Below are 26850 nucleotides of genomic sequence, written 5' to 3' on the forward strand. Positions count from 1 at the left end.
GGCGAAGAGGACATGGAGAAAAATCAGCACGGTCATCACCACTGATGTAGAGATACACAAGGAGGGAGCCTTGGAACTACAGACAAGGTGGTACAAGTTCATGGGCGGCCTCCAAAAGTGCGATTTTGTAATAGAGTTAAAGTTGGGAGTTAAGGAGTGAGGAGGTGGTAGTAAGGCCCTGGAGGATTGCTTTCATAGATTGAAGTAGGACAGAAGAGGCTTGGCACCAGAGGAATTTTCAGGAAGGTTTATTGACTGTAGGGTTCAGAGGTGGCTCTTGTCCAAGAATTCTTCCTCTGAACAAAGATTTTGGAAATTTTTTGAACTTTATACCCAGTGGGAGGAGGGGTTTGGAGGTTTACATAGAAAAAAATTTTTTTCTTTGAGTTCTCAGAAAGTGATTTTTTTTTTCCTTTAAGGCCAGACAGGAGTCTTTCAAGACTTTACCAAGGAAAAGGAAATAATATCTTTTGTACAACAAGCTTACAGACTGTCACACCTTTTGTGTGCAAACCTGTCATTTACAAGAAAGAGGAACCTACCAGGCACAATAACTGCTACAGACATCCTGCTGATACGACAAGAGGAGAAGCTTAATTATGGCAAGTGTCTTTTGGGTGGGGGTACCTGGTCTGCTTCAAGATGAGTGGTAGAGAGCTAGTAAGGAAACAATCTCAAACTAAAGTGCATCAGTATTACCTGAGCAGCTTATTATATACCATAGACTGCTGGGTCCCACCTTGAGTGTCTGTAAGTTGAACGTGGAGGTCAAAAATTTGCATTTCTAACATATTCCCAGGACTTATACTGCTACACTTTGAGCGTTAGTTAACTTACTATCTTTTGTTTATTTTGACTCACAGTTTTCAGAGGTTTCAGTCAGTTGGTGAAGTTGCTTTTAGACCCATGAGTCAGTACATGAAGCAGAGAGTATGTGTTGGAGCAAAGCTGCTCACCTCATGGCAGCCAGGATGGGGCTTGGGAAGGAAATAGGAAGGTCCTAAGGCCTCCCACCAAGCACCACCTCTTAAAGTTTCCACCACCTGCCAATAGCATCGCTCTGGGAACAAAACCTCCCAAACACATGGGCCTCTGGGGGACATTCTAGATCCAAACTATGGCACATTGGAAATCATTGATTTAGATCAGGTTTTCTCAGCCTTGGCACTATTGACATTCTGGGTCAGATAATTATTTTGTGGAGCTGTCCTGTGCTTTACAGGATGTTTAGCAATATACCTGTCCTTAATCTATTAAAAATGTTTCTAGGAGTTACCAAATACCCCTTGTGGGTTAAAACTACCACAAGCTGGGAGCCACTGCTTTAGATAATTCAACACGTCAGGAGCAACTGTCTGAGTAGATTGAGACAGCCAAGAGGGTACTTGATCTAGAAAATGAAGATATGCATAAAATGATGGAAGAAAGCCCACAGGGTAGGTTTCCACACTTTTAGAAATTAAATGGGGAGTTTATAAGTGAAGGCTTAATTGTTAGCTTTTAATGAATTAACTCCAGAAAAATCAAGTTGGAACTAACCTCTACTATAATTCCAGGTTGCTTTTAGGTTTCTGCATCCTGGAAAAGCACTTAATAATTATCTCCAATTTTATGAATGTCACTTTGTCCTCTAAAATGTAGTCTTCCTGGATTGCTGCCTCACTTATGTTTAAGTGTCTTCAATTGACTTCCTTACCTTGAAGTCTGTGCCATTTGATAGACAAAGCAATGTTCTGCACCAGGTAGGAAAGTTTATTCCATGCTGAGAAAAAGGATTTTTTTTAAGAATAATAATTTTAAAAATATACTGGAACTCAGTGAATTTTTACAAATTTAAATCTTGAAACCACAGACATTCAGACCATTCAACTTTGAACGCTAACATTGATAAAGTCCCAAATCCCCCTCCATTTTTCATTATTTGTCACTCAAATTGTGGCCCAGGACCTGCAGCAGAGGCATCACCTGGGAACTGGTTAGATGCACAGACTCTCAGCCCCGCTCCTAACTCACTAAATCAAAAGCTGCCTTTTAACAAGATTCCAGGTGATTCCCATGCATTTTAAAGTTTGAAAAGCAGTGGTGAAGGTCTTGAAACCCACTAGGCTTAGGAACCTTCCAGGCCCCATATAGTTTTTTTAGAAGAGCAATTTTGCATTTACTTGTATGACATTTTTAATATTTATTTTTTAGTTTTAGATGGACACAATATCTTTATTTTTTTTATTTTTATGTGGTGCTGAGGATGTAACCCAGTGCCTCATGCATGCTAGGCAAGCACTCTACCACTGAGCCACAATCCTGGCCCATACTTGTATGACTTTGATAAATGTCCACCTTCCTCTCTAGATTGGAACCCCACAGGGGAAGTCTGCCCACTGTGGGACCCCAGAGTCACACAGCCAGTGCTCAAAAATCTGTTAAGCAAATCAACACCGTGGACCCTGTAAACTCATCCTAAGCTTCTTCCCCTCACCCCAATCTCAGAGGGGCTTCTGCAAAGGTTTACCTTCTTAATGAACATACTCTGAAAACCCGACCTTTCTCAGATCTCCAAGGGATGATTAGGAAAGATCCCCGAGACGAGAAAACATGCAGTTTTAAACTTTTTACTTGAATTATATATTTATGCAAGATTTGGGTCATCCAGCTATTATGAGTTCTCTGAGTATTGAGAAGAAAGAAGGGTTTGAATTTATTCTCTATAATTCTGCACAAGGACTTTTATTATTCCGTGATTTCATTAATGTTGTTTCTTTATAGTTTCTTTTTTCCATCAGGAAAGGTTGTTGGAATATGAGTAAAATGTTATAAATTAACAATCACTAGCAAAAAGGCTTTTCATTTACAATGCATATATATAAATATATTAATTATAAATTACCCTGCCTTTCCATAAAAGAATTTGAAGCAAATGTTTACAATGAGATGGCAAGACATAATTAAAACAATTTGATAAGCCATGGGTTATAGTGATATTCTGCTCTCTTTCCCTGTGCATGCTGATGAAAATTGTCTCATATTTTATAAACCAGTAAGAACAATAATGTAGGTAATAATCATCCCTATTCTCCCAAGCAGTAAAGAGGGTTCTACTACAGATAGCTTTTGTGAAACACCAATGTACTATCTCAGTACTTTCTTCCCAGTGCCACCACCCCCCCCACTTCAAAAAAAAACCAAGAAACAGAAAACTAATATTAAGTGTTTTTATTTACAAAGAATTGTATTACTTCACTGATTGAAAACCACTAACATTTTTCACTTTAGAAAACATTAAATAATAAGCAAGATGTTATACAGTACTTTGGATAACTTCTTCCATCATTTTAGTGCAATATATTATTGGCACCTACAAGTGAAATTTTCAATTATTTTCCCCTTTCATCTTCAACTGTGCAGTTATATGAACAAAAAGGAAATGAATCAAAAATGGATCTAAGACCACATTTCTGGCCCTTAATCAAAGGCTCAATGATTTATATTCCCCCTCCCCCTGCCTCTACAAGTTACATGATAAAAGAACTTCTCTTGGACCTACTGTTCAAAAACATTACCAGTTTGTGGGACTTGGGAGATTCCAATTGGTAAGAGAAAGGGAATCATAGTGAGCAGATGAAGGAAAGATCTAGAGGTGCTGTGCATGACCCTCTTCCAGGAGCTAAGTTAAGCTTCCATACACTAAGCAAAGAGAATGCACCAGGTAAAGATGTTTCCATCTGTGTTCCTTGGTAGGGTTTCTCTTTGAAAAAAAAAAAAATCTGAAATATCACCTATTGAGCAAGTGAAAGGTTTATACCTTTACCAAAGGGGGAAAAAAAACCTGAAACACTACCATATTAGGACAATACTGAGATATTAAAGTATCTATCCATCACAACCTCTTTGAAAAAATTATGTAGATTTTTAAAAAATTGGGTGTTTGTTTTAATACTGCATGGTTTGCCATAAAGGGAGAAACCTTTTAATGAACTCAGCATCATTCTCCCTTTGCTCCTCCCTGTTAGGAGGTCAAGAGGGAAATTCCTAAATTAGAGCCTAGTCCAAATTACTTAGTTCTGAAGATGTTCCTTATATACTAGTAATAGGATCAAATCATCTGGGGGATGCTGTAATCTGTTCCTTTACCTTGAGGTAAGCATATCTTAAATAGGTAGACTTTTATCTAGTTTTTTTAAAGAGAGAGATAGGAAGAGAAAGATATTTTCACACTTTTTTTTTAAATGGAGAATTTTGATTTAACAACTGTCCCTGCCAGGAAACACTCCCTCACACTCTAGTCTAAGCCCATTTCCTCTGGTTCTATTCTTAGTGCACATGGAGAACAGCTGGTCACTATCCTCTTGGTGCCAACCCTTCATATACTTGAAAACCATCAATGGTTTGCCCCTCAGTCTTCTTTTCTCCAGGCTGAATAATCCCAGTTCCTTTAATTTTTCATCATAGATCTTTTTGTCCAACCCTTTAATCATCTTTGTGATTCCTGGCAAAAACAGTAGAAAATATTTTGATTACTTAATTAGAAACGAAGAAAAGTCTCAGGAGTAAGATACCCTTTAAAAGTTATGTATTTTTTAATATAAAGATAAAATATGCAGGGAGGAAATACAGTTGGGGTCTGTGGATGTTAGAATTCCAATCCTGTCTCTTCCTCTGGTGTGTGACTCCACACATGCAATACCTCAGTGCATAGGGCTTGCTTCTTGTGCAAGCTCTACCTGTGGGGATTTCGCATGACAAATCTGTTCCAGTGGAGCTTCCCCTATTCTTCCTCTTACCTTGCTTCCATCAGCAGGATCTTTCCTCTACAGCAACCAAACTTTTACAAAGCTTTTTACAGATTATAAGAGAGAGCCATGTTAAGATGGTAAAGCCATCAGTTTTAAATTATATCTTGAAACAGTGAGGTTTTTATATGTTCACTGCAGTTTCTTATCTCCCTAAATAGTTTACTGTTCTTGTAGAGACTAAACTCAAGGCAATTTAAAAAAATTCATCCCTCCATTACCACAAACTGACACCTCTGCCAATTTTCTCTTGCTGCCAATGGATTGGTCATGGAACTGGATGACATTTTGCCATGTCTTTTTAGTTCAAGAGATCACAAGCTGCCTTTTACCTTGCAACTAGAGTCTGTAAATATTAGGAACACTTATATACTTAGTATCAATAGCACATTTACACAAAACACAGTACTACCAACGAGGGATTCCGTGCCCATTCTACATAATTGTCTTTAAAGTAAAAACACAGATAACAAGAATAAATGCAAATTGATGTGTTATACACCTTTCTTTTATAAAGTGAATGGCAGTGAAAGTCAGAGTTCAGGTGAGGCCAGAACTAACGTAAGTGAAGAGGATAAATCAATTTCACAAGCACACTGTACATCATACCTTAAGGAAAGTCAATACTACTCATGGTACAACACTGAACAGATAACAGAATGACCATTTGCACAGATTTCTTTTGAAAACTTCCCCATAATTTGCTACAAGGAGCACTCTGTAATCAGGATGAAGGATGGTATAGGTCACACACACTGAAGGCCTTCCCAAACAAAACTTAGGATGGAAGGCAACACCCCAGAATGGCTTGGATGTGTCTACAGATGCCCCTGTACTTCAAGGAGGGTGTCACTGTTCATTGGGATTGCACAAAGCAGGCCAGCAAGATGTGGGTCACAAACCAGACTTCCTCCTGACCCACTGACCCACTCTTCTCCTAGGCCTGATAAGAAGAAGAGGAGAGAAGGTGAGGATTGGAAAAAGACGAGGGAGCAACCAACATAGGAGTTCATTGCTAGTTCTGGAGCTGTTAGCGTTGTTCAGAGCAGTGGCCTTTTCTCAAGCTCACATCATCCAATCCAATCTCCCCAGTGTGACCATGCCTTTTTTCACCTTTGAAGATGACCTAGGGAGAGAATGCACACACCAGTCAAGCCTCCTCTGCCCCTTTCCAATGCCCGCTCATTTAGCAAATTAAAGGCAAACCTTCCCCAAAAGTAAACATGAAACTTAAGTGACAAGAGGAAAGACCAGGACATAGTTTCCAGAGTCCTCTGAGGTTTGTTTTTTTGGCAGAAACTTAAATCATCAGTAACCTGTTCATCAAATGTGTTACTCAGAACCAGTTACTCTTTAAAAGGCTGTTCTAAACTACAGACCAAGTCACTTTAGGAATGCTTGTAAAGTAGATGTGTTTGTCAAAGATTACCAAGGTTAAAAGCAAGAAGACGGAACATAAAGGTGCAGAAATTAAGAGCCAAAGATGTGAAAGATCGTGATCATGCAGCCCACCTCAGGAGTTCTTAATTTCTCTGTTTGATGAAATGGTTCTATTGTCCCCAAATGAAACAGAATCAAATACCACCCAGTATGCCAATGTTTTACCTATGGAAAAACCCCACACTTTCACTGCTCTTGGATTTAATCTTCTGTGGGCGTATCCCTGTTCCTTAAAAACAGGAGAAATCTTTCAATGATATAATCTAAAATAATTTATTTTATTTTTTCATTTCTCCAAGTAATGTAAATATTAAGAAAAATTTAAAAAAAACCCTAAGGTGAAACAGTGCACATACCCTGATAAGTCTGTATCAGTGGAGTCTAACTTTTCTTTTAAAAATAGTTTCTAGAAACTATGGACAAGCATAGTTGCAGTGTCTCATAGCAAGAGTCTTATAAGCATCAACACAAAGATGACATTGTTCAGAGTGCATTCATTATTTTGATGGGATGCTGTAGATAATTTTCTTGCTACCCATGATTTGACTATTTAAAATAAAATTTATATGTTCAATCAAAGCTTTTTCTATATTCCATTCTAAACAGAATTGTTCTTTCCAACTGTGATCTTGGATTCCCACCTGAGACTGCTGAACTATGACCTTTAAGGCAAGGGAAAAACATTGAACTTTAAAGAACATTTTAAAATAGAAGAAAGAAACATCTCCACAGTAATTCATGGAAGTAAAAGTTGAACATTTAAGGAATTGAAGGAAAAGGTAAGGCAGCACAATTCAGCACGCCACCAAACCCTTCAAAGTTTCTGTCAACTGTTTTTTTACTTTTCTATTCCTAATTTTTTTTTTCATTAAAAATTGTGAGCCTTTACCAGGGTGGGAAAGGTGGTGATGGTCAAAGGTTGTAACGAAGAAGGATGAAGAAGCATAAAAGGAATCTCAGAAAGAGGAATGAATGGAATCATCAAGCCCAGAAAAAACCACAAACCTTTGTTTGAGCCTGAATTCACAGAGCAAGGCGTCTTCAAATTCAGACCCCAGAGTTCTCCTATGAAAGGAAAACTTCCCAGGCTCTGCCTCCCTTGGGATCTACTTACGCTCTTGACGTCAGCCCCTCGCAAGGTGATCTGTGTTTGCCTCCAGCCATGGCCACCATTTCTTCCCCACAGGGCTGCTCCGTGGGCACCGTGTTTTCTCACAAACACCTGGAGTGTGCCTGAGTGCAGCCCAGTCACCTTGTGCCTGAATGACAGACACAGGTCCCCTGAATGCATGAGGTGGCCGAGAGGTAGCACCAAGCGAGCGGCTTTTCCCCCTGAGGCTTTGGCTGCCGATACTGTCAGATATTGTCCACCTGGAATGGGAAAAGCAGGGCCATGTGTGTGTGTGCCGGTATCCCTTTCCAGCACAAACAGCACGGGCAGGAGTTTCTGTTTTCATAAACTTCAGACTGCGACAGTCATTAGTAAAGAATTCCAGATTATTTTGAAGGAGAAAATTTGACTTATTCCTATGTCTATACTGTTTACAAAAATATAATCCCTTGCTCTGCTCATAATAGAAGTTATGCCAAAAACACAATAATTAGAAATCCAAACACTACGAATGTTTCCCAGTGGAACATGATCATGCGTACAGAGGTAGACACAAACTTACACACATTCACCACCTTGGGAGCCTTACCAATTTTATGACTGTGTTGTCCAACACCTTCTGCCAAGCTGGTTGGGTAGTGTGGTAGAATCAACCCTAAATTTCCTGGGAGAATTTCCTATGTGGCTAATTAACCTCTGGGCAGTAAAGCACATGGCCATTTATAGAGCACTGTATCTGTTTATTCTCTCCTTCTTCCATATAAAAAATAAAAAGATTTCTAAATAAGGAAAAAAATTTTAAAAGCAGTTAGAGCTGGCTTTGCTCTCACTGGTGTGCACCTAACCTCAGACACAGAGGTGTGCGGAAAACCCTCCACATCTTCCTGGAGTATCAGGTAAGTGGTTTAAAACACTTTTATATTAGAACCAATCTATAACGTGTCTACTTTATGCATATATTCTATTAAATATAAGTAAACACCAAATCTTAATAAAAACTTGATGAATCATTTTGGTGATGTTCTTGGATCCCTAGGCCTACAGAGTTGGCTTGCCTCTGTTAGGGAATTAAAAAATAAAATTTCTAAGCAACAATAGAATGGGAACCACTGCTTCTCAGGAGAAAGTTACGAGTAGATTAGCATTGTGAAACTCAATCCATGTACAAATGACTTTCCCTTTAGGCAGTTTTATCTCAGCCAACTGAAAAACACACTCTACATTTCAACACTGATTTGTCCACAGGAAAAATGTGGTTGGAATGCTGAACACATGTATCTGTTTTGGTACAAACTCCATTTGCTTTTCAGTTACAAGATAGGCCATCTCTGCTTTCTTATGCTTAACTTATTCAAGACATGATAAGATCTTCATGTCTTCTCACTCAAGGGTCTCCTTAATAAGTCCCTCAGAGCTCTCCGAGGTCACAGAATCTTGTGTACTTAGGATGTGGCAGGCCCTGTGCTAAGTGCTCCTGGGGAGGTCCAACAACTTGATGTCAGAACCAACCTCTCCCTCAAACCTCCCCATTATACTCTGAGGTGTTTAAAGTCATTTGTTGAACAAATGAATGATGTTCCAAAACCAGAAACAAAACAAAACCCTGCAGAAGTAGGTCCTCCTGACTTGAATCAACAAACACACACACACACACACAGTTTCTTATTTCCTCCCTTCCCACCCTCACTCCCTTCCCCCACAAATTAACCCCCAACATACTTTAGGTCAAAACATTTAGATGGATTTTAAATGTCTGCCTTTAAGTTAGCTTTTGAATGATCATAGGTATTCTAGTTAAGCAAAGATATCAGGTTATTACCAAGAACTTGCAAGTTTTATGAAAACAGGGATTATCTTAAGACCCCGTGGAATGTATACTAATATCATTTTGCGAGTTGCTGCCTGCAAACAAAACAACCTCACAAAATCAAGGCATCCTAACAAAAGATTCAAATAATCCTTCTGTCTATGCACTTAAAACTCTAAAATTTGGATAGTCATAAAAGAAATTATAATCATTCTTCCTCCCTAGATCTGCTCTACAAGTACCAGGGTTTGTTTCCCTGCCCCCAACCCCATGGTGAGGAATTCTTTCTGTGTATAATACAGGAAAGGTTGCCAATTTGAAATAGTAACTAAGGTAAAAGTTAATCCAGCATCCCCAAATAATTACCTCTTAAATAACAATTTCAATTCTGATTCTAAAATACTGGCATAAATGTGAAATATTTTCATTCCATTTAAAGCATCACAATACCTAAAAAATCAGGGGAATGGGGAATAGTGAATTATTGATGTTGCAAAACTTGATGAGCGAGTTAGGTGTTAAAATTTTAATTTACTTATTTTGAATTCTATACTTGTTGGTTCCCTTACAAAGAGAATAAAATAGTATCTATTACTTTAATGTGTTAACTGTGTGGTCAAAGGAGTTTTGCAGTGATTTTATTTGTATTTTATAGCCTGGCTAAGAAACAGGCCCAGGTAGAAATAATATCATTGTGCTTTATCAGTATTTACCCACTGAATATAAATAACTTAGACTTTTACTAACCAAAGAAGTAATGCATGCCCATTTTGAAGGAGGGGGAGTTATAAAGAAAATTAAAATAAATTATAATGCCAAAGTCCAGAGATAATGAATAACATTTTGATTTCTGAACTTTTCTTAGGTAAATATATGCACAAAATTAAAAAAAAAAATTTTCCCCCAAGTACTGGGGATTTAACTCAGGGATGCTCTACCACGCTACAGCCCAATCATTTTTTATTTCTTTAAAATTTGAGACAGGATCTCTGTAAGTTGCTCACAATGTCCTCAAACTTGTAATCTTTCTGCCTTAGTCTCTTGAGTAGCTGGCATTACAGATGTACTGCACCACACTCAGTTAATCCAGCTACTCAGGAGGCTGAGGATCACAAATTCAAGACCTATCTGGACAAAACAGGGCTAGGTATATAATTCAGTGGTCAGGTGTTCCTGGGATCAATTCCCATTACTGCAGGTGGGGAGGGGGGAGGAGTACTATATTTGCAATGCTATAACTTCCCTTTTTCATTAAATATATCACAGCTATTTCTTTATGTCAAGAAATAGCTTTTTATAGCTGTAAGCATGCAATTAATCACTTAGCAAATTTCTTATTAAACATTTAAGTTTCCAAATTTTCACTTAGAAAGATGAAAAATACCATGAAGTACTTAGATAAGCAAAATAATTCAAAATATTTGTAACACATGAAAAAGGGATAGCTTTCCTTTTTATATAAAAGAATTTTTAAAAATCAATAATTAAAAACAAGAAAATGAGCATTACAAAAAATTATGTGTGTGTGTGTGTGTGTGTATATATATATATATATAGAGAGAGAGAGAGAGAGAGTCAGCTTTCCACAAAAGAAAGATATGCAAATTAAAGTTAAAATGAAATGCCTTTTCATCCATAAGCATGGCTAAGATAAAGAATAGTTTCATAATATCTGTTTTGAGGATGATAAAAATAAAAAATGCTACAACCTTTATGAAAGGTGATTTGGTAGGATTTGCCAAAATTCAAAATGCAAATTCTCTTTTGACTCAGCAATTTCATATTAAGTAATTTCTTCTATAGATATATTCAATATATAAGAAAATATATTTGTACAGGGTTATTCACTAGATGTGGAAATACTAAAAGGCTGGAAGCAAATCAGATGTTCCTCAGTAGAGGGCTGGTTTTTGTGTCGCCTCTGATGAGTAAGAGCTGGTATTAATAAGAATGAGGTGCTCTGTAAGGACTGATACTGGACAGCCTTCAGCAACAATGGCTAACATCATCATCATGGTAACTCTGGGTAGGCACTGCTTGAAATGCTTTGTGTGATGTGTAGTAGACATTTTTAACTACCACTTTTAAGGAACTTGTTCAAGGTCAAAGTTAGGAGGAAGTGGTGGTGCTGGGATTCAGCCCAGGTGCTCTGGCTTCAAGTCTGTGTTCTACTAGTTCACTCCTAAGGTGGTATGGTATCATTGGGTAATAAAACAAGGTACAGATGAGGGTGCCATTGTATGTGAATTGCTCTCTAAAAAGAACCAAGAAACCAGCTACATCTGGGGAAGGCAAACAGGGGCCAGGTATAGCAGAAAGCTTTCATTTTTATTATTATTTTTCATTATATATATTTTAAATAATGATTGTAATTCTGCTACAGATACACCTGTATGTATACATTGGCATATTTATATACTTAAAAAATTGCCTTGCAGCTCTTGTAGTGGACAGAGTGCTGTCAGTTGCCTTTAATCCTTGATCATGAAACACCAGGATTCCAGGAAAAGGGACCCAAGTCTAGCCTTATGTACAGAAGAAGGGCATCCTCAGAGGTACAGCTACATGCCTATAGCACGGTGTCATGTCTGTCTGCAGACAAGTTCCTGTTCCTTAGGGGGATGTATTAATTTTACATTTCACAATTAAGTCCAAGAATGTGATAAACAAAACCTACTAGTACCAAGAAGTGCAGTTAGAAAACTCACTTATTTTATAGCTGAATCTCAAGGTTGTATGCATGTTCAATTGAGGGTTTTTTAGAAATAGCAACATAAAAAAATATTTACAAATCTAGATCTTGGATAAGAACTACACACCATTAAAATCAATCGTAATGGGAAATCCAAATGTATAGTCTTTTAAAAATGGTATAATCTAGGTAGAAACAAGTAAACAATTAGTTTGGTAATTAGAACAATGCATAGAAATTATTTATTAAATTGCTCATATTCTTCTTGGGCTTTTGCATGTGACATACATGTGCATGCACATGTACACACACATTCTCTCCACCTGGACCTCCCCCCTTCCACCTAATCTTCCTAGAAGAAAGATAGGCAGAAAAGGTAAGCTTTATTGGCATTGTCCCATCAATATATAGTTAGAATCTCCCCAAACAGTCTACAAACAGATTCTGCAAATCCATCCTAACATAATGCCTCCCACGTCTTTCCTCCAACTCGTCATCTTTTGGTCTTCCTAGCCTTTTTTTCCAAGCTAGAAGCCTGCTTACCAATTTCCTTGTGATTTTCTGGGACATTCCATTCCGAACCAAAGGCTTTCACACTGGTTTAAGAGGTTTTCTAATCAACCCTAGTCTGATGCTACAAATCCTTTAAGAACACTTTGCCATATGATGACCGTCAAATTTCCCCACCAACAGAACTCAGCCTTTCCATGTCAGCCTACTCTGTTTTATTCACAGTCTGTTAGAAAGTTCTGAAAGTGAACCAAATCCATCTCTCTGTAGCTTTCACCCATTGATCCAACTTGTCATCTAGTTGTAGTCATAAGTATTCTCTTCTGAGTGACTTACATTTCAATCAGCAAAGAATGCTCAGAAATGGGTTAACCACTTAACCACAGCAGATTTTCCATTCTGGAAAGGTACCATATTTCTATGGAAACAGCCCATCTTTTTGAAAGTCATGTCACAGGATTCACTCATACTGGTTTCACTATCCACAAAAACTCTTAGGTGATTAGACACTTAGTGCTCAGTCATCTTCTCCATCCCATAGCTGGGAGACTGGTTTCTAGACCATGAACCACACCTTGTATTCACCCCACACTAGCTAACACACTCTTTACTGTGACACATTCATCTAATATTTTAGATGCTGGTTATGTCAGCACATGCATGTTTCCTTCTCCAGCTTCGAGTCAAAAATAGGTCAGTTTATCTTCAGTATCTAAGTTCAATATAGGATTCATCTAAGTTGTTGTAAAAACTTGGTCAAAATCGTCTGCATCCTCCAAGGGCCAGAGTCAATCATCAGGACTTACCCAGTCACCCAAACAGCTGTCAATTTCTTTCCATGTATTCTGTACCCACATTAACCTGATGACCAAAAATGTTTTGTGTCTAATTTCTAACTTCTAGCCATCCTCTCATTTTTCTACCAGAGGGCAAGGGGAAATTGGGTCACAAATTTTAAACATTTACAAATGTGACGAATAATGAAAGATGTTGAAATGTACTAAATACAGTGTTTAAATTTTAAAAATCAAGTTGGTCTAATTTATATAGACTATCTACAGACTTGTCTACCTAGAAGTAGAAGGATTTCTTTTGAGTGTAGTATGAATTACTCTCTCCAATGCACCTTCTCAACAGCGTTATTCATTATGACACTGTTCGTGACTGTCATACACCATTGCCAAAGATGCTTCCTTTATAAGCAAATTACTCCAGATCAGCAGTCAGTCTATCTATTGTCTCTGAACTGCTAATCAGAGAATGCACATAATCACATCACATGCAGTACAACTGAGGCCAGCCTGGGAGAATGAAATACCTAGAATAATGCTGCAGATGTTCTGAGCACTGAACTACCTAGAAGGCTCCATGGGTAGCAGAAAGAGTCTTGGAGATAAAAATCATAAAATCTGACTTTGGCACTAAATTCCCACCATTCTGTAGCTCTGTGACCTTAGGAAACTATGTCACCTCTATAGATGTCTATATTTCCTCTGTGAAATAAAGTCAATATTACCTGCTTTATAGGGTAGAGAAGAGGATTAAATAAACTTAATGAGATGGCAAATGGGTTGGGACTATAGTAGGTATTCAATATATGTTGGATTCTGTCTTATTCATAGATACTGGGTCAATAATAATGCTCTGCTTAACCTCAAATAAGTAGGAGTAATTTGAGAAAAAGAATGAGTGTGTGTACTGTGTGAGATGTTACATGATATATGTTTGATAAAAGAAATCTAAACACCCATTTGAATTTACTAAATATTCATATTTTTGAAAGTTTATTGCCGATTTTTATTTTAATATATTTCTGTTACAATTTGATTTTCAGGGATCTAATAAATATGGTTTTGGATAAATTTTTTTAAATACTTTGTTCTCAAAATGTACACTGGGGACCAGCAGCAGAGGATGTATCCCTAGGGAGCCTATTAGACATGCATGAAAATCTGCATTTTAACTGAAGTTGTAAGAGAACTGCTTTAACACATCCTAAGCTCTCGCAAGTTAACTTTTGTGTGTTTTGTGCTTTTCTATATACCTGGTACAGTATTTAAGATCTAGGCTTCTAAAATAAATAAATAAATAAATAAATAAATAAGTCTTGTATCATTTATTCTTTGAATGTAGAATCAGGAGAACAAAAAGAGAAAAAAAAAACTCCTCACCCTTCCGTCAAGTTGGTCTCATTCAAAACAACAACAACAACAACAAAAACATTTTATTACTAAGGGAAGACAAAAGACAAAAACAAAATGTAGCTTTATTTCCTGAAATTTGAAGACAAAACATAAGTACTAAAACTTTAGATAAATAGGAATTGTACAATTTTAAAGAATATAAACTTTCCAAGAGACTGTATCTAAATCTACCTTTCTACTAACCCAGTCTTATGGAATGAGCGGTGGTAACTGGTAACTATTTTCCCTAGCATCTGAGTGAATTTGTTTTCAGAGAGATAACCAACTTTGCAGAAGTTTCCGTTGCCACCTTCTACTACCACTCAGATCTTTTAAAAAAATATATTTTTAAAGGGTCATAATTGAAAATACAAACAGGGATCATTACCACGGCTGATATACCACTATATTTCTTTCTTTCCCTCCTTCCCTTATTTCCTTCCTTTCTTCCTTCCTCCCTCTCCCTCTCTCTCTCTCTCTCTTTTCTTCTCCTCTAAACTGCCACTACAGATAACTTGAAAATTATTTGCTAGAATGACTCTACATGTTTTACTTACCAAACTTTTTGAGAGAAATTAGCTGGCCTTTTAATTAACTTCTTGTCTTCCATAATATAATTCTAATTAATAGCTAACAAATCAGGCTCACTTAAAGCACATGAATACTGGCATGATCTTTTTTTTAACCCCATATATTAAGTAAAGACAGAGATGTGTTACAGTATACTTGATTAGTATAGGATCAAAATGAAAAGTATAGCAGGAAGAGGTAGATGAAATGGTTTTACCTGCTGGGTCCCTGATTGGTTCCCAGTGTAAGTCATTGTCTTTTTCCCTGATCCATCCACAAAGTCCATGGTCAAAACTACAACTGTGTATTAGAACACCTACAAGGAAATGACCAGAAGGATGAGTAGATCACAAACTCAATAAACAAATTAATCTAAAGACCAGGGTATCTGTATAACAAGCATTCTCCCCTATCAACATTTAACATCCCACCAGAATTTCTTTCCATGAGACTGAAAGGAAATTACAAGAATCCTTTCTCAGCACAATTGTGTACATGTGTTCAGCTGCAAAAATAGAACACACGAATGTTGCCAAATCATGACCTTGTTACATCGTCACTTATAAAATATGATTTCCTTCTTGCAATTCAAATACCACCTTAATATATTTTTAAAAAGAGACTGATGATTCATAAGTATTTTTGCTCAAATGGTTTGACAGATTTGTAAAACACACACATACACACATATACAAAAAAGATGTGTATTTTTCCCCAACAGGACTGAACAATCTATAATTTAAGTTGAAATGGAGGGAAAGAAGAACATGTCATCCTGGTTCCTACCTGGATCATCCTTTGCTTCATCATCTGCACTGATTCCTCTTTCTATTTCAAATATTTCAAACAAGTCATTTGAAGGCTGCCGTGGAACTGCAAGAGACAGGTTTTCAGCTTACTTTTTAAATAAGGTATTGATAATAAAGCATTGCCTTTAACAAGGGTAGGGAAAAGCCCTGGACATTTCATTCACCTGGAAGCATCCAAAATACTCAATGACATTTCACATGAAGATTCATGAAGTTTATTCTGCAGTGATTTCTATTGTAGAAATAATTTATCATGTAAAAATAATTTTCAAAATTTTAAAAATCCAACATAAATATAAATTTTAAAACTTCATCAAGAAAAATACATTTTAAAAGAACTTTGAATTTCTGGCAAAATATCAATCTCTATTAAATTCTAAAATTCATCTCTATGAAAGATACATTATTATGAACTTTAAATTAACATTGTTGTAACTGATGAACCCTATATTTGCAGTGATTGGCTTCTACTCCCTTCCAGTGAAATCTGAACATTGTTACCTGTACCTATTATTGTGTCCTTCCTCACTTAAGCAGGTTCCCTGGCTCCTTTAAGATTCAGTCCAAACTTCCTAGTGCAGCATTTACAATCTACCCCACCCAAATACACAATACTGTCCAAACATGCCATTCATTTTCACGTCTCTGACCCCACGCTTTTGTTCTTGCTAATTAACTGCCATACTTCCCCTCCTTCAAGGCCCAGCGTAAATATCACTGCCTCTATAAAAACTTTCATGCCCCAGGGAAATTAAATTCTTTTCCCTTGTTCCCCAATAGTCCATATTTACACACTTCAATTTCACACTTTCATAAAGAACCGCAGGTATTTACACATATATGTGCCTTTCCCTCTGCTAGTCTCTGAGGTCCCCGAGGGCATCAATCCATCTTATTCATTTGGCATTTCCAGGGCTTGACCTGGTGACAGGCACTCAATAAGTGTTTACTGAGTGAATGCAAAGATACCATCAGAAACCCATGTACTTTGTCAACACTCTTCTTCAAATGACACAGCCGGACAGAGCTTAAGAATCCACTTAAAAATTGATTCACTTAAATTATTTGTTTATTCATTCATTCAATGTGTATTTGATTCCTAACCAAATTCCAAGCACTGTGTAGGCACTAGGGTGACAGGGTGAGCAGAATGAACAAGACCAACAAGAACGTGGATGGCATGCAGCTTGAATTTTAATGGGAAGAAAATACATTAAACATGGAGATAAATGGACACTGTAATTCTAAATTTCATACAGGCTAGGAAGGAAAAATGCCAGAAGATGTCATGGAGAATAACTGGGTCGGGGAGCCACGGAATGTGTGGGAATGTTGGTGGTGGAGGAGAATTCTTGGCCACAGGCCAGGGATTACTCCCTTCTCTTTGCCAGAACTTCAATTAATTAGCTCTATTTTTATAAGGCAGGGAGTAAAAGACATAGAACACCATGAAACAGATGTCAGTCAAAAGGATCCTTGTTTCAAGGATGTTCCTATTATTCTTAGCAAGAATTTTAAATGGAAAATCCTATAATGTTTGCACTAATTGTTTTTAGCCTACTACTTCTGGATTTTTTTCCTTTTTGTTTGAAAAGTCACAATTCTGAAGTCCTTTCCCTTCTTACAACATGTACTCACATACACCTAGCTGGACAGGGATGGAAAAAGAGAGGATAGGACAGAAGACAGACAAGCTCCAGGGACATTTCTCCCTCTCTGATGCCCCAAATGACCGAGGGCAATGACACCCACTAAATCTTTTATTTCCTCATTTGGGGCTCATTTTAGGATTTTTTTGAGAATTCCTCCCCCCACATGAAGAACTGTCCAATGTAGTCTCTACATAGATGCGGAGGGACACAAAGATGTCCTGATAGAGGGCCTGTTTTATCAAGGGAGATCCAGGAGTTCCTCTCTGGGGAAGCACCATTTAATCTGAGAGAGGAAGAATTTGAGTGGTCCATGCAAAAAGCACAGTGTTAGGGTCAGGGAAGAGGGAGGGTTCCAGGTAGTAGGTACAAAGAAAGTGCTCAAAACATTTAGAAAGAGGAGTTCAGGGTAGTAGGAAGATGCCCACAAATGGAGAAAGCACCATAGAATGAGGTTGAAAAAAGAAGGGATGATATCACATAGTAGGAAAAGAGCCACCCAAGGAATTGGTCATCAAACAACTTGCAAAGCATCAGATGGTTCCTTAACACTTTAGGCACTCGGGTTCCAAGAGCTACTTACTTCAGCATCGGACGATCATACACTGCACACGTTCGCTGCTATTCATTGGGACACACTCCAAGGAATTTAGAGACCTGATACACTCAGCAGCTATTAGTTCTTACAATTTTGTATGCTCCACTCTGTATCCCTGCCAAATCATTTAACTAATTCTCCTTCCTCACACTTACTAGTATCAATTACCATGAGCATCCCACGGAAAAGTCAAGAGAGGGTTCACTACCCTCTCCCTGGAATATAGGGAGTATTTGTGAAACTATTAAGTAAAATAAGCGGTGGAAAGATGATTCAGGTGGTATTAGCTTGTTAACACTGTACAAGAAACACAAAAGACTAGAAAAAAGAGAGATACTAGGCACACCACTGTGTCAACATGCTAACAGTGCTAGTCTAAGCATTGCAAATGAAAGGGATGTTTGTTCATTTGTTGATTTATTTTGTCTCATAAAATTCTATAGTTTCAGATTATTTGTAAAAAGAAAAAAATTAAAATACATAAACAACTTTCCCAAAAGATTTAAAGAGAAGAGGGTTCTGCTGGAGCGTACCTACACAGCAACTACATGACTGTTATTCATATTTTGATTGCTCAAAGAGAACTTTGAATAGTTTTGATACCTGTTGTTGTATGTGAGGCTAACAACTGTGAGTTTCGAACACTTTTTTTTGATTCAAATAACTATTTTATTAATGCAAAAAATATAAATTAAAATAAATGAGTAGACTTGCCTGAAAACAGAAGTCTAATGAGGTGGACATTGATTTACAATTTCTCTAATTTATTCTTCCCTGCTTCTTATTTTGACTAATATTTAATTTATAAGAACAATACACATATTTGATAAAAATGTATCTGATATTCTCTCTATAGTTGGACTATCAATGCTTATAATGGTATGACTAGATATTTAAAAAAGGATAAGAGAAATGCTAGCAACACAAGTTCTCTATCCATCTTCCCTCCCTCCATTTCATCTACTCTTTTTTTTTTTTTGGTACCCAGGATTGAACTCAGGGGTACGCGACCACTGAGTCACATCCCCAGCCCTATTTTATATTTTATGTAGAGACAGGGTCTCACTGAGTTGCTTAGTGCCTTGCTATTGCTGAGGCTGACTTTGAACTCACAATCCTCCTGTCTCATCCTCCTGAGCTACTGGGATTATAGGTGTGCAGCAGGGCGCTTGGCTCATCTACTCAGTTATGCAATCAGATAAGAAAATGAATTGGGTAGGAGGTGCCAGGCTAAAAGCTAGTTGTGAAGCAACAAACAGACTCTTGCCTTCATGGGATCCACGTTCTAGAGGTGAAGACGGACCTTCGACAATTTCCCCAGGTAATTCTTTAAAGAGAAGCAGAAGACACTTCACAAGTGTGGGGAGTGGAGGGCTGGCTTAGCTAGTCCAGGGAGGACAGATTTCATAAAAATCTTCTCTAAGAAGTGACGTTTACACTAAGACATGAAGGATGAGTTACTGTGAGCGTAGGTCCTGGAGAATGGAAAGGCAGAGCATCAGAGTAGATGCAGAGCTTACAGGCCTGGAAAGCAGGCTATGGGAAGAGGGCACCACATGAAATCTGAGAGGCAGGCGACTCTGCAGGACCTTTTACAGCCTTGTTAATATTTTGGACTTTATTCTGGCAGAAACTGGAAGCCTCTGAAGAGTTGTAACAGAGGACTGGCAAGGTCAGGTTTGCATGTTAAAATCCTCATTCGGAAAGTAAACAGGGAGAAGGTGAGAATGGGTGTCACAGGGCATTCAACACTAAAATAACATAAGCTAAAGAATGTTCACATGCTTTTAACAATTTCCTAAACATTTTCCTGACATTTGGTCAATGTTTTATTCACCAAAAAATATTCTCAAAGGTTGCTTCTTACAAACTTCTGCATAACTAAAGGGAAGGGAACACACAGGTCCTGAAGCAAGCAGACAGCAGGACACAGGCTTGGTTGGACTGGGCTCAGGGGCACAGGACTTTTTCATAATGGTTGCAAAGCCCTGGGGCCAGTAGAAGGAAGTAGCCACAAAAAGAAACATTACTTCCTGTCAGAAACTCTGTACAAGCAATTTCTTTTTTCTTTTTCCTGTAAATATCTTTTTTCCCCCTCCTTTCTGGTTGTATACAAAGTATATTCACATCCATTCGTGTCTTCATACATGTACTTTGGATAATGACGTCCATCACATTCCACCATCATGGCTAACCCCCTGCCCACTCCCTTCCCCTCCCACCCCTCTGCCCTATCTAGAGTTCATCTATTCCTCCCATGCTCCCCCTCCCTACCCCACTATGAATCAGCCTCCTTACAGCCGAGAGAACATTCAGCATTTGTTTTTTTGGGGATTGACTAATTTCACTTAGCATTATCTTCTCCAACTCCATCCATTTATCTGCAAATGCCATGATTTTATTCTCTTTTATTGCTGAGTAATATTCCATTGTATATATATGTCACATTTTTTTTAATCCGTTCATTTACTGAAGGGCATCTAGGTTGGTTCCACAGTTTTGCTATTGTGAATTGTGCAGTGTACAAGCAATTCTTATGAATTACATTTTTTCTGGGGATGTGATAATATTAATATATAACACATGTCCCTAAATGAGGTTTCTCAAATAGTCAACTGTATATTTTTACCCAGAAAACACTGAGAGTAAGTACACAGAAGTAAATGTAAATATTGTCGTATATACCATTTACTGCTAAACTGCTTACAAAGAGTCAATATAGCAAACTGTAAGCATTACTTATTGAAGGTAAGTTTGCAAATTCAGTTTCTATTCTAAGGTGGTTTGCAGGACATTACCCAGGCCAGTTCTGGCATTTGTTGTTGGACAAAAAGATTAAAAGATAACACTGCCTTGAATTCTTTGTATGCTTCAGGGTTTAGTTCATTGAAGGCAAAGGTACTTATGTAACTATCCTTATATTCTGAAGGCTCTTTCTGGTGGAAAAATCTAGAGACTGGAGGGGGGATAAATGACAGGGATTTTATGAAGCAGTCCCTCCTTTCCCTCTCTCCCTCTCTCCCTCCCCTGCTCTCACTTCAGATGCAGAACATATGCAGTAGGAAATAAGTTCCTGCAATTTCCTTAACCACATTAGAGAAAAAAATTTAGCTATCTATTGATTACTAGCAATAAAAAAAAGGTTGCTGCCTCACATAAATAAGATTTTAGCTTGCCAACACTTTCATCTCACAGGAAGAATCTAGAGTTCAAAAGACACCCAGGCTGAGCGTAATGAGCAGAACTGGAAAAAAATTAAACCTCTGGTATAAGGTGGAACACAGACACAGCTACTTAGTCAGGAGCCCAATCTTTGTGACACACCTCTTGCTCCTTTATGTATTATAGTGACTTTATTATAAAGTTTCAGAACAACTCTGAGGCACTGTCTGAGAAATCCCAGAACAAATACTTAAGTGATGGCTCTTTTCTGAAGCATGCCCTAAGGATGGTAACACTTTTCAAGATCGAGAGAAAATTGGACAGGGTTTGTCCTCCTTCCCTCTTCTAAGCCAAAGGAAACCATGAGGGTTAGGCTCACCAGGACTGAGTCCTACAAACCTCAACAAGGGTGTTAAAGTAAACTCTCCTAAGGGTTACTTTGAGTACAGCACAAAAACTTGGGAGATGGGGTAGTGGGGCAGTGGAGAGAGCTGAAGCCCATCTATTCTAAGGGTCAGTTGTTGACATGCTTGCCAAAAGAATCTATTATAGGGAAGAAAGGAAGCTTTGATTTTTGATATTCACCAGACCCATCAAGTAAGTTTCCCATGTGCAGATTCATCTCTGAGAAAGGCAACTAACATTGTTTTCACAGTAATGAAGTTGAGGTAAGGTGCTGTTTTTCTTTTAATAACTGTGTAACTTGGTGCTACAAATACCTAAATGAAACAACTATTAAAATTATTTGGCAATAAGCAAGGGAAATACAAGTCAGCAAATTTCTATTTCATTTTCTCTATTCACATAATAGCTAGTACTTGTGAATAAATTTGTTTCACAATGATACTGTTAGCCAAAAATAACATTAAAATGGTAATGAACCATAATAAAAAAGTATGAAACAAATATGAACTCAGAACTATAATACAACATAAGGTTGTCTTTTTGTGAATTGATTAGGAAATGCTATCATTACTATACAAATGAATTCAATATCAATAGTTCTGGTAATAGTTAATATGTATGCAGTTCTTATGTGCCAGGCACTACTGCAAGAGTTTTACATGCACCTTCCCATCTAACGCACACAACCACTCACCGAGGTATATACTGCTATTATCCCTTACAGATGAGAAAACAAAGGCATGGGAAAATGTAGTAACATGATCCAAATCACAGAGTTGCTATGGTACTTTTAATTATAACTCTATAGACAAATGTGCAAGCCACTTTAAAAAAAAATCTGATTTCTGACTCTGGTCACATTCACCAAGAACTCAATTTATACTTTCTGGAGAGAACAATTTTTTTTCTTTACTAGCCACCATAGGAGTCAATTAAAATATAAATCAAAAATCTTGAAAACTTTCAGAATTCACAACACCAGATCCTGACCTATAAGCACCAACAACCCACTCCTTCAAAACACTAGCAGAAATTTAATCTTGAAGGAGACGTCAAGCATCTCAGGGTCTCAGTAGGCCTTACTGTTTACTAGAGAACAAACTGGTTTGAAGACCTTTTCACCCTTCGGTAGAAACAATCTTTTTACTCATCACCACAGAGAATCAGAAAAAAGAGACCGTAATATTTCCATGACTAAGAATGATGGGATCAAACTAGCCACAGGCTGTAAAATCTGTAGAAGAGAAACAAGGGAAAAAACCCTCAGGACAGCATGCAACAATCAGTAAAACAAGAAACAATTTTCTTCTGACTGCTTGGTACTTGGAATTTCAACACATTCTCATGTTTTATTACAACACAGCAACAATGAGGCTAGTTCTCTGGTATGGACACTCACAAGAGCACCTGACAACATATTAATTACACAGCAGTCTGTAATCGTGCATCTATATTACATATAAAAACACTTTATGAAACACATATTTAAGTCACATTTTTTAATTTGTTATATTGCTAGATCAGAATGCATTTTTCCTTAACTTTCCTCTTTATTGTGCACCATACAGATACATACTTGCTGTTTAAGTTAGCTTCTTTGTTGCTTTGACCAAAACACTAGACAAGAACAACTTAGAGGAGAAAAAGCTTATTTTGGTTTCAGAGGTGTCAGTTCACAGACTGCTGACTTCATTGCTCTGGGTCCAAGATGAGGCTGAACATCACAGGGAAATGGCAATGGAGGGAAGTTGTTCCTCTCATGGTTGCAGGGAGGTGGGATGTGAGCCTCAGGGAAGATAATCTTTTCTAGGGCACGTCCCTAGTGACCCACCTCCTCCAGCCATGGCCCACCTGCCAACAGCTACCACCCAGTCAGTTCATTCAAAGTAGGATGGACTGATTAGTTTACAGCTCTCATAATGAAATAATTTTACCTCTGAATATTCCTGTATCAACAGGAGATTTAGGGGCATACCTCATATCCAAAGGCACAACATCCTACATCTGGCTAATTCTGTCTCTATCTAAAACATGGTTCTGTGGGTTTGAGCCGCCATTATGGTTTTGAGAACCCATTACCCAAAGTTTGTTCCGCAGATCAGCAGCATTTACCTGTAAGCTTGATGGAAATGCAGTCATGGGTCCTACCCCAGGCTTACTGAGTCAGTCTTCATTTTAACAAGATTCCCATGAGACTGGTATATTTGTTTAAGCCTGAGAAGTTCTATCCCTAGAAAGCCTGAGTAAATCTGCTGTAGGGATTAGGAATCTACATCTTAAGTAAGGAGACTACTTATTCTGGTTCAAATGGACTTCTGTAAACACTTTTTTAAGGGGAAAAAAAATCTGCTTGCTTCTTGATACAATATTCCTCATGTAATCTGAGTCTCCTAGCTAAAATAGAACACTTCTGACAGACTCAATTGTAAAAAAAAATTTTTGAAAGCTTAAAATTATAAGTTAATGAAAACTTTAATAAAAATTTTAAAGGCAGTATGTCCAAAATAAAATTAACATGAATAAGAATAAGAATTCCCCAGGAATACCTTTTCAAAACACATATCTCACTCTTCTGCTGGGGAGAGGGAGATTATATTACCACTGATCCTTTGCCTAAGGAATCATTGTTATAACAAACCACTGTTATCTATGAGGATGAGAATGAAAACTTCAAAAATTATTGCATGATGATGACAAGAATACAATGAAAATCACCCAAAACGTCCATGGTTACTATTTTGGTCTTTTTTTTCAACAGACTTTATAGACAAATATATATATATATATATATATATATATATATATATATAGGCAAATGTAGACTTGAATTTTATATCTAACGGGGTCAAGTGGTATATACACTTTTGTAATCTTTTTTTCATTTAACATTTATTTTTATAACATGGGAATTTTCTCAAGTTACTAAATATTTTCCAAAAGACATCATTAAGTCACATAATTTTTCATTTTTTGTAATGCTAGGCCAGTATGCATTTCCCCCCTACCTTCCTTTACTTCAGGTTCTACTTAAAAGCTGTCTTATTTTTCTTAGTCCGAGATAGCTCCTTCCTACCACTTCTGACACCAGATTTTTGTCTGTAGTGCCTAGTCTCCAACTTTCTAGCAATCCCCTGTAGCACATTTCTGGTATTTATACAGGCGTCCTACCACTTAAATCTGCTTTTCTGGTTTTAGTCTACCTAGCATCTTTCTGTCCTTCCTAGGTACCATCAATTTCTGCCTGACTACTCCAGAATCCCAGATCAACCCATTAGTCTCAAAAGCCACACAATGAGAGCTAATTAGCAAGGGCTATTGGGTTTTGTGAAGAATTATCTCTATACGAATTAGTTCAGCCCAGACTGAACTGAAGTTGGGTGTAATGAACTCTAATTCAAACAGTTGAATAATCACATGGTTAAATTTATTTGGGAAATACTGCTTATATTAACCCTCTCCTAGAGATTTAACAATAACCTTAGCATTAAGAAATGGCAATTAAAGTTTTAAGAAGTCTTAAGCTAATTTAACTTGGCTAAACCTAGGATTTATCAAATGTATTTGACCTCAGAAGTTTTTTGGGGGCATACAACTGCATAATATGTCAGAGAAAATACTTTAACACATTTCGAGAAGCACTGTCTGTTCCACCAATGAAAATACAAGAATTTCATGCTTTGGAGAGAACTTCAGTGCTGCTCAAATCATGCCTAAAGGATCAGCCCTGCAAATATGCTGATTTTCTTCTAATCACATTAACCAAAAAACCCTAGATTTATTTTTAAAAATATGTGCTTAGTATTTCGTAGCACCCATGAAAGAGGATTTCTTTAGTTATATATTATTTAAATTCTTCCCATCATGGTTATTTACAATAAGTAAATAATTGTTTTCATTTCATAGTAATTTGTCATTCACAGAATTTTTACTTGTATTATCTGTGATCCTTGAAACCATTCTAAGAGAAGGCAGGCCTGGGTATGGCCTCCATTTTACAGATGAGAAAGCAGAGATGGACAGCATAGTAACTGTTCCAAGTCACATAATCCAAAAGTAAAAGAAGCCTGAATCCAAAGTAGGTCTCTTCTGAGTCAATGTGGTCTATCCTTTCAAGTTGCTAAAAACACCTCAGTTCCAATCCTGTGCCTTTTGCCATTTGTTAACATGATATTTACAATTTAGAAGTACACTGGGGATTTTCTACAGAATGTTTCCTTTTAATGACTATATTATGCTGTATTAGAATAAGAGAAAGATCCTGATCCTAATCATTTGGGTAAGACTATCAGAATCCACAAGTGAAATCTAGCTAATTCAAGCATATGAAAGGTTCCTTAGAATGTACAAGTCAAAAGTTTGAGGAGAAATCTAGACTGGAGATGTTTTCTCTTTCTTTCTAATTATTCTTAGTTATACATGGACACGATATCTTTATTTTGTTTGTTTATTTTTATGTGGTGCTGTGGATGGAACCTGGTGCCTCACATGGGCAAGGCAAGCGCTCTGCCACTGAGCCACAACTCCAGCCCTGGAGATGTACTCTTTTTTTTTTAATATTTATTTTTCAGTTTTCGGTGGATACAACATCTTTATTTTATTTTTATGTGGTGCTGAGGATCGAACCCAGCACCCCGCACATGCCAGGCGAGCGCATTACCGCTTGAGCCACATCCGCAGCCCGAGATGTACTCTTATAATGTTTTTCTTCCTTGGTTTTTAGAATATCTTCAAATCTTTTCTCAAGGAGGCAATGCACACATACACACACACCAACACACTATAAAGAAAACCTCTATTTCACAGCCCCTCCCATTAAAAATTGCCTTTCTATGTAAAGAAATATACAATTGAAGTATGAGAAAATTTGGAGGAGACTGTTAAATTATAGTCATAATTCTAAAAATTCATGAAATGAAGACAGCCAAATTCTTTTCTGAGACCTGTAAAAAACAGGATGTTTTAAGAAGTTTTATTTAAAAAGTAAAGAAAATATTCAATGAATGAATAGTACTGAACTAAACTAGTGCTTATGTCCCTTTCTGTTTTCATAGTGAATAGACATTAGTCATTTTTTTTTTCTGAATTGAAAACTTGGAATCATTTTCTCATTCAGAATATATGCTACAA

At 37.3% G+C, this 26850-nt stretch overlaps 1 protein-coding gene across 4 annotated transcripts in view; it reads right to left on the reverse strand.

The window, feature by feature from the left end:
• Nucleotides 1-3195: 3195 nt before the first annotated feature.
• Npnt (nephronectin) overlaps nt 3196-26850 on the reverse strand; it is a 69646-nt gene continuing 45991 nt past the window's right edge. For all 4 annotated transcript variants that reach the window (XM_046459203.2, XM_046459204.2, XM_046459205.2 and 1 more), the window contains 4 exons: nt 15887-15973; nt 15318-15416; nt 7342-7598; nt 3196-5913 (listed from right to left, as the gene is read on the reverse strand). In XM_046459203.2, coding sequence (XP_046315159.1) covers nt 5818-5913; nt 7342-7598; nt 15318-15416; nt 15887-15973 — 539 coding nt within the window. In that variant the 3' untranslated portion in view covers nt 3196-5817. The remainder of the gene's footprint in view (nt 5914-7341; nt 7599-15317; nt 15417-15886; nt 15974-26850) is intronic.

Source organism: Marmota monax, unplaced genomic scaffold (assembly GCF_021218885.2).
Source record: "Marmota monax isolate L192 unplaced genomic scaffold, Marmota_monax_Labrador192_F-V1.1 WCK01_AAM20220418_F8-fsc00002, whole genome shotgun sequence".
In the NCBI taxonomy this organism is placed as follows: Eukaryota; Metazoa; Chordata; class Mammalia; order Rodentia; family Sciuridae; genus Marmota; species Marmota monax.